Source organism: Barbus barbus (assembly GCF_936440315.1).
Source record: "Barbus barbus genome assembly, chromosome: 3".
Classification (NCBI taxonomy): Eukaryota; Metazoa; Chordata; class Actinopteri; order Cypriniformes; family Cyprinidae; genus Barbus; species Barbus barbus.
In genome coordinates this window covers 39318566-39328311 of record NC_136731.1, presented here as the reverse complement: position 1 = coordinate 39328311, position 9746 = coordinate 39318566, and the positions used below count along the sequence as shown (strand labels likewise).

The window sequence follows — 9746 nt, the reverse complement described above, 5'->3', positions numbered from 1 at the left end:
TTTAAGTATTTTGTCTATTTGCGCCTGAAGTATTCACTTTAGTAGCACTTACAAACACCAAACTTAACAGTTTTATTCCTACCTATATATTTCTCCTTTTTGTTTAGTTTAAGTAATATAATGATAAAAAAAAGTTATAAATAAAACTCAAAAAATCTACATATACTTAAAAATAATTAAAATGATAAATACGCACAACAAATTTATTTTAACAAAAATTAAAATGAAGAAAATATAAAAAATAAAATCTAATTTAAAACCGGTCATAGCATATTAATGATGAAATAAAATTTGAATCTGGCTTTATCCACTGTTCAGATTTCTGTTTTGGAATTTTATGCAAATTAGTGCATTTTTAGGTAGATAATTGATCATTTGCATATTTGTACGAAACATTTCAGAAAATCTTTAATACATGTAATACATTTCATTTTTTTTAAAGGGGAAATGGTGAAATCTATTAGTTAAAAAGTTAGTTTTGAAAGTAACTGATATGTACACTTCAGGTATGTAGTTTTAAGGTATTAATATGTACTATTTAGGGGTAAATAAGGTACAAAGATGTACGGTTCACACTGTAAAAAATATTTTTTGAAATTGTGAATAAAGCAAAAATTACTGGAGTATATAGTAAAATTTCAGTCTTTCTTCTACTTCAAAATGTCACATTTCATTCAATGTTCTTCTTGCACATGTTCTTTGTAATACATTTTGTACAATTTCTCAGTGAAAATTGTCTCTACAACATTTTTTTTTTTCAGTGTACTGCCCCAGTGACAGCTTTGTACCAATTTTCTAGTCACCTTTGGTGTCTAAACCTAAAAGAAAGAAAAGGGGAATTGGTTCCACTTTTTTTTGGTGCCAAAACAGAAACTGGTTCAGTCTCATAGGATTATTCAAGTCAAGAGCTTTTGGATTACAAATGTAATTAGGCTGCTTTGAATTTAGATTTAGTAAATGTGATTTGGGACTTAAGATTTTCTTCCATGCCAAAACATTCACTAACTATCCATAATGCAAGACAACAAACAGTCTTCATATTCTAGTGCGTCCTTACATCTGCCTTGTTCTCCAGGATTCCTCCGGCTCTCCTGGTAATTAGTGAAGGTGACGTGATGAGGGGGGCATGGGACATAAAAAGCAGGAGGGGAAAGAATAGGAGGATGGGGAAGAAATGTCACTTGCAGTTCTTTGTGGGTGCCAGAGATAGGAGGCTTACCGGCCGCTCCAAGCAGCGTTGCTCCCGATGGCCTTGCAGCAATGTGCTGCGATTGCACTGTGCCATCGACTCCTCCTTAATCGCTTTTTCTGGATCTGCGACATCTGCTTACAGCAGCCGGCGTGACTCTCGACAGTGAGCACGAGAGATCAATACAATGAGGGAGATGGCTATTACTGAGCGTTATTGCATCCTAGCAGCTAGCAATTCTTTGTTTCCTTTAAGAGAGAGATGTGTACTGTAGGTTTTTTTTTTTAAATCATATTGTCAGATATTGAGGAGTGATTAAAAATATAATTTGAACATAGAAGCAAACATACAGTTCTCACAAGTTAACCTACCCCTTGCAGAATCTGCAAAGTGTTAACAATTAAAAATAAATGAATAAGATGATTGGTGTAAACTCAGTATTCAAGTACTAAATTAAAAAATGCCTGTATATGGTTTAGTATAGTATAGTATATGGAGAGAGAGTAGTATATATAGTATCATATCGTATCATATAGTATAGTGTGCAGTGCCACCCACTAATATTGGCACCCTTGGCAAATATGAGCAAAGGCGGCTGTGAAAATAAATTTGCATTATTTATCTTTTTGATCTTTCATTCAAAAAATGCACAAAATTCTTAACTTTCATTGAAGTAAAACAATTGAAAGTGGGGGGAAACTCACATTATGAAATAAATGCTTTTCTCCAATGCGTGTTGGCTACCATTATTGGCACCCCTAGAAATTCTTATGAGTAAAATATCTCTGAAGTATATTTCTATTCATATTTACATTTTTTAGCACACCAGGGTGATTATGAGCATGAAATTGTCCAGCCATGACTTCCTGTTCCACAGGATTATAAATATGAGGAAGTCAAAGGCTAAATTTCCTTAATCATCCATCACAAGGTGTAAAACCAAAGAATATAGTTCTGATGTAAAGAACACCATCAGGGCAATAATTGAGAATTTCCAATCAACTAAAGATGTTACAAAACTGCCTGGAAGAGGATGTGTGGCTATATCGTCATAATGCACGGTGAGAAGGAGAGTTTGAGTGGCTAAAGACTCTCCAAAGATCACAGCTGGAGAATTGCAGAGATTAGTTGAGTCTTGGGGTCAGAAAGACAAAAAAAAATTAATTAAATAAAACAGCACCTATGTACATCACCACACATTGTTCAAATGTATGTCAAGAGAAAAAAAAAACCTCCTAGCTCATCCAAAAGTCTAGCATATTCAGTTGTCAGACATGACTGGAACTTCAAATGGCACTGGCTTCTATGGTCAGATGAAACATAAAAAAAGAGCTTTCTGGCAGAAAACCCACCAGATGGGTTTAGTACAAACAAGGATAAAAAGTACCCCATGTCCATGTTTAAATATACTGCTGGATCTATAATGTTGAGGGCCTGTTTTTTTTGCCAGAGGTCCTGGATGTCTTGTTCAGATGCATGGCATCATGTATTCTATCAAATACCAACAGATAAAAAAAATCTAAACCTGACTGGCTCTGTTAGAAATCTTATAACGGGCTATAATCCAAAACAAGTAATCAGGCCTGGGTGTGGCTAGAGAAACTGAACTGATAAACCACAGTTATGTTTTAATGGGGGGGGGGGGGGGGGGGGGGGGCTCATTAATTTCTTATTTCATGCAATAAAATGGAAATTAATTATTCAGAAATCATGCAATGTGATTTTCTGGATTTTTTTTTAATATTCTGTCTCTCACAGTTGAGGTGTACCTACAATGAAAATTACAGATCTCTCCATTCTTTGTAAGTAGGAAAACTTGAAAAATCGGCAGTGTATCAAATACTTATTTGATATATATATATATATACTTAGTGGCATAAGCAGCAGTGCAGGTGACCTGTTGGAGGTGTGACGTTAGTGCCACCAACCATAACACAACACTCTCTGTGAATTCCATATAAAAGCTGTACATATCTGCAAGTGTCTGCGGAGGCAATTGGAAAAGGTTCTTGCGTGGTACACCTCGCATGGCAACAAGGCGGCTTAACGACTGGTTGCTAAGGATCGAATCTGAGGCGAGCTCCCCTGAAGAGATTCTGTGCCAAAAAGAAGGAATTCCCCCCGTGGCAGCGCTGGAAAATGCCACTGCTGGGTTACCATGGTGACCACATGGAGTCAATGAAGGAGAGAATGGGGCCACATGTGTCTTTTAAGGGTGGCAGATTGTCAGATTGGAGATGTTGTGGAGGAGAACGCTGTGAAACACATCGAGTCTGGATTAACCCACAGTATTCACAGACAATGTCATAGCTGGCAGTCTCATTGTGACAAATGGTGCCTTTTGCCATTAAACTGACTTAATTAATTTTAAATTAGTGACAAATGTGGAATAGAGTAGATGGAAGAAAAACCTTTTTAATTTTTAATCAATATGCTTTAAGATAGCATAAAATTCTACAAAGATTATATATATATATATTTCACCTTAGGTACACAACGGTTTCTAAATGTATGCAAATGTTTTGTAACAGCATCAGGTCTGATATTTTTAACTTTTTTAATTATTAACATGTCAGCCATGACATTGGCTGCTTCCCAACATGCATACTATACTACCCACTACAAGTATGGACTTGGACCACTTATAATTTGCCACATCTCATGTTGTCTGGAATTTTTTGTCTACTAAATTCCTTGGAAATAAATTTTTGCAATGTTTCATCAGCGGAACAATCCAAAAACACTTAAAATAACAGTACAACCCACTGAAGAGATGTGTGTCTATTCCTTACAGCCTCACTTTCATTCCTGTTAAAAATCATAGATGGCGCCACTGTGAATTGGCCTATAATTCACAGTTGCTTGCTTTCTGTTGTTGAAGCCCTAAGACTTGCAAGAGTGGCTTCCAAGTCTTCATTACTTATCTTGCTGGATCTGTCTGCTGCTTTTGATATGGTCAACCATCAGATCCTCTTGTCAACCCTATTGAGAAAGGGCATCTCAGGAACCGCACTCCAGAGGTTTGAGTCTTACCTCTCTGATAGGTCCTTCAAAGGGTCTTGGAGAGATGAGGTATCGCAACATCTAGCTACTGGGGTGCCTCAGGGCTCAGTTCTTGGACCACTTCTCTTTTCTGTCTACATGACATCACTTGGTTCTGTCATTCAGAAACATGGCTTTTCATATCACTGCTATGCTGATGACACTCAACTCTACCTCTCATTCCATCCTGACGATAGCTGCTCGTATACCAGCGTGTCTAACAGACATTTCTTACTGGATGATAGACCATCTTCAACTCAACCTAGCTAAAACAGAACTGCTTGTAGTTGCAAGATTAATCTTTAATGAGCCGAAAAGAACGCACGTCACGCCTCTGTTCATCAATTTGCACTGGCTACCAATAGCTGCTCGCATTAAATTCAAGGCATTAATGTTTGCCTACAGAACCACCACTGGCTCTGCACCCCTTTACCTAAATTCATTATACTTAAGACTTATGTGCCCTCTAGAAGCTTGCGTTCTTCAAGTGAACGACACATTATTGTGCCATCCCAAAGACACACAAAAACAATTTCACAGACTTTTTCATTAACTGTTCCCATCTGGTGGAATGACCTGCCCAACTCAATCCGAGCAGCCGAATCCTTACCCATCTTCAAGAAACGGCTAAAAACTCATCTGTTCCATCTTTACTTGACCCTCTAACTCTAACACTCTCTATTCTAATTTTTTTTATCTATATGTCTTTTTATTTAAAAAAAATATATATATCTGTACTGCATTAGGCTAACCAAGACTTGTAATAGCATTTGCACGTTGTTGCTCTTTTGTTGGTTTTGATTGCTTCTTATGTCCTCATTTGTAAGTCGCTTTGGATAAAAGCGTCTGCTAAATGACTAAATAAATAAATAATTAAATGCGTTCACAGCAGTTTTATTTTAGAATTATTTATATATTGTTATAGTTTTTTTTATTAATTTGAATAAGCTTTTATTTTTATTATTTTAAGTGTTTATTTGAATGTAATTTTTTATTAGTTTTTGTATTTTAATATTTAAAATAATTATTAGTAATGATAAAATTTATAATTAAATAAGTAATTTTAATATTTTACAGCATTTGTAATTTTTTGTTTAGTTGTATATTTTTAACTTTATTTAAATGAACAAAAACATTTTGTAAAATAGTTTTAGTTGTCGATAGCAAGACTGGTTCACAGATTTTAAAACCTCAGCCTTGCATTCCTCGCCACTTTCGTACAGCTAGAAAGTTTATATTTAGTCAGAATGGATGTCTAATTTCATTTGACACTAAGTTCATCTACCTTTAAGTAAAAACAATACAGCAGACTGTACTCTCACAAACTTATGGTAAAATTAGTCCAAAAATTAAAGCAATTAAAGCAAGGATGGACTCCATCTGAGCACCTTTGTCATCCAATTGTCAACGTACCATAATTCACGTTAATTCTAATCTCACATAGCTACTATTTATTTAGTATGCCAATTGAAATGCAGTGACTGATACCTCTGCCCAGTGGAGTCGCTAGGGATTCTGGGCCCATTGCACAGAATTTACTATGGAACCTCAAAGTCACGTTTAGTGGAGGGGAGAGGGGCCTCAGTCGGGCCCCTCTCAGGCTCTGGGCCCTATATACTGCGTCCCTCTATTCACCAGCTGCTCCACTCCGCCTCTGCTCTATGAACAAACTAAAGATGGAAAGAGAGTCTTTACTGACCTCTAGTGGCCGTGATGTGAAAGCAAACCATTGCTCAATTTATATAGTTTTGTCCTTCACAGATGTTTTTTACAACCCATACTTCTATACTGATGCAACAATACACTAAGGCCTGCCTTCATTATCCCCAGTCATTCCCTTCTGCTGAATAAATAGAAATTATATACATTTTTCTTCTTTACGGCTGTGCTTTGGCCAATACGACTGTTTGAAACCATAAACTGTGCAGCAAGAAGGCTCATTTCCAAACAAGGACATATTCAAACTATTGCATTATTTTATGGCCAACATCCCACCACACTACTGTCAAACTGGATCATTAAACAAAGAGGGAACGATCTACAGGCAACCGAGTCCCCGATGTTGTCTTTGGATGGAGCTGGTTTTGGGTTATTGCTCTTTGGCTCTCTTGCAGTATAAATACATACAAGCTACACAATGTGATGATGACCTGAATCAACCTAGTTTAAGAACAATAGGTAGTAAAAATATCGCTCTCCTCATCCTACAATAGGAGAAGGGTCAGTACAGATGATGTTCTTGGACGGTGAGGCTGAGTCTCGGATCTATCCAGGGAATGCATGCAGTTATAAATAACAGCTGCTCAACGCCAAGCAGAACATTCTTATACGGACTGAATAAAAAAAAGGGGGGGGGGGGGGGGCGGTAAAAACAGCTGGATGCAAATAAATAGTTCCCCCTTAAACAGGTCATCCAAGATGTAGAGGAGTTTGTCAAAACAGATGTGGAGAAATTTAGTATTACATCACTTGCTCACCAATGGATCCTCTGCAGTGAATGGGTGCCGTCAGAATGAGAGTCCAAACAGCTGATAAAAACATAAATATAATCCACAAGTAATCCACACGACTCCAGTCAATCAATTAACATCTTCAGAAGTGAAAAGCTCTGTGCTCAAAAAAAAACATCATTAGAACATTTCTAACTTCAAAACATTGCTTCCTGCTAAAATTAGTCCTCTAGCCATAATACTGCCTTCTCAGGTGAAAAACTCATCTTCAGGAGAGAAATATGAACAGATCAAGGAAGTTTACAAGCAAAAATTCCAGAAGAGTTCTAAACATATGTTGTGAGAGGACAAAACTGGGTGGACTTTTTCACTGTAGGAAACATCATTATAGATTATGGATTGATATTTTGGCAAGAAGCAACAGTTAAAAAACTTCTTGATGGATTTGTTTCTTACACTGCTTTTTGCTTCAAAATATTTTATCAGCTGTTTGGGCTCTCATTCTGACGGCACCCATTCACTGCAGAGGATCCATTGTTGAGCAAGTGACGTAACACGTTTTATACATGAGAAACTAACTCATCTACTGTACATCTTGGATGGCTGGAAGGTGAACCAATGTTTAGGAAATATTCATTTTCGGGTGAACGATTCCTTTAAGATTCTGCACTGGTCACCAATCAAGCAAATTTGTGACAAAGCTGAGGTATTCCTTCAAAGACATTTTAACTCTACTTTTTAAACTATACTGTTATGCTAATAACATATTTATTGCAAAAAATAAGCATTTTCATTAGTGGTCTCAGGCCTTTACACCCCAGTGTATGTGTATGTGTATGTTCACACAGTTTAAGAGAACATTTGGTTGTTTGTGAATCATTTATTTGTACATTTATAACAATCATGTTTCATCTAGGAATCAAGAATAAATTGTAAAAAAAAAAGAAAAAAAGAAAGAAAAAACAACAATAGGCACAATCTGCATGGCAGTACAACATTTTTTCGCATAATATAATACAGCATTTCTCTTTATCTAAATATATATCTATATATAAATCTTCTTTCGCTATGCAGTAGAACACACCTGCTGTCTAATCAAACGCAGATACTTTAAGGCAACAATTGTTCAAACTTCACCGTTTCTCAGTTGTCAATATGCTTATGTTTGTCTTCACATATTCATATATATGTAACATCACTGCATAGGCCGAAGCATATAAACCGAGACTCCACACGTCACAAGTGTCCTTATATACGGATAATCTGTGGCATCTATTGAAAAGTGCGGTGTTTCAGTTGTTTGCTATTTTCTTCTTTTAATTAAGAAAACACGAGTTAACATCTTCATTTCACACTCTATTAACTAAGATACGAATAACAAAGGGGAAAAGCATTAAGACAGAAAGGTTTCAAATATAGGAAACATTAGGCAGCCATAAGCTGAAAAGCCATTAAATAAAGCAAAATCACACCGTATGCTAAGTTTTAACATCGGGAGGGACTCAATTCTTAATCAGTACCCACTAAAATTACAACTAAATGTATAATTACAATATACAATTAAGAAAAATATGGCAGTATGGACATTAAATGAACTGAAGGCAGATTTATGTATGTGATTGTCCCCTATTTGGTCTCTAAATTTGGTTTTAGATACTTTGGATAGATTGTTACCTTCAGAAATTAATTTATTTAGTCACTTTAGCGTAATATCTAAATGAGACTTGATTGAAAAGTGCATTTAAACATGCTTATTATGCTCATTTAACCACAAAACCAGTCTTAAGTGTCAATTTTTCGAAATTGAGATTTATACATTATCTGAAAGCGGAATAAATAAGCTTTCCACTGATGTATGGTTTGTTAGGATCGGACCAAAAAAATCAAAATATTGAGAAAATCGCCTTTAAAGTTGTCCAAATGAAGTTCTTAGCAATGCATATTACTAATCAAAAATTAAGTTTTGATATATTTACGGTAAGAAATTTACTAAATATCTTCATGGAACATGATCTTTACTTAATATCCTAATGATTTTTGGCATAAAAGAAAAATCAATCATTTTGACTCATGCAATGTATTTTTGGCTATTGCTACAAATATACCCCAGCGACTTAAGACTGGTTTTGTGCTCCAGGGTCACATATTAAAATAATTTCAGAACGAAATCTAAGTGGGTTTAGCTCTAAATATAGGTCTAATATATATTCTGCATTGTTGTTTTTTACGATGTGGATACTCAAAACATCTACATTAATTTTAGATCAATTTGAGGCATCAGAGATATATATCATGAAAAAAGAATGTCAATACCGCGAGTCATGGGAGTTCAGAAAAATATGTTGTGCAATTATTGAGAGTGCAAAAACATTGCACTATAATGAACATTTTTACAATTTGTCAAATATGTACATGATACTGTTTATTTAAAAGCAAACCTACAGTGAGGCCTAAACTCTTTATAAGGACTGAATTTATTGAATTGCATTGCATTTTTGCAAAAAAGAAAATAAAGTTGTTTACAGTACCGATTCTTTCAGGTATTTGTGATGGCCTGTGAGTTGGAATAAAACATTAACTGACTAGTTGATCTATAATTGTCAAAATTATAGAGAGCAACCACATGGACAAGTGAAAACACATTTGCAACTTGTACATTCAACCTCTAGGGGTGCTATAGCTGCAAATGAGTGGGCATTTCTCCATAAATCCATGCTGAGATCAACTACATCACATCTCTAAACAAGTTTCATATATAAAGTCTGTGCTTCCAAGTGTCCTGTCTCTTCAGAAGCTCACTAGGTAAGTAAATCATCCTTAGAATACTGAACAGAGGTATACTGGTTAAAAATATTCACATCACAGTCTGTGAAGAACACACACTCCTTTCCTGACATCACAAACACGTGCTCACACACATCGGAGGAAGCAATGGTGTCACTTCAGTCCATAAGGAGAGTGGTACAAAGGCCAAAGGGCTCCTTAGAAAACGAAATCACTGTCAGAAAGATAAAAAGGGAGGTCAGTGCATGTCAGATTCCTCTCTTGTATATTCCATTAGCAGG

General features: G+C 35.8%; 1 protein-coding gene across 1 annotated transcript in view; it reads right to left on the bottom strand.

Moving 5' to 3' along the window:
- Window positions 1-7548: 7548 nt before the first annotated feature.
- Window positions 7549-9746, bottom strand: part of wnk4b (WNK lysine deficient protein kinase 4b) — a 56649-nt gene continuing 54451 nt past the window's right edge. Inside the window, exon 20 of the mRNA XM_079387199.1 lies at window positions 7549-9679. Within this exon, the coding sequence (XP_079243325.1) occupies window positions 9677-9679 (3 nt within the window). The 3' untranslated portion in view covers window positions 7549-9676. The remainder of the gene's footprint in view (window positions 9680-9746) is intronic.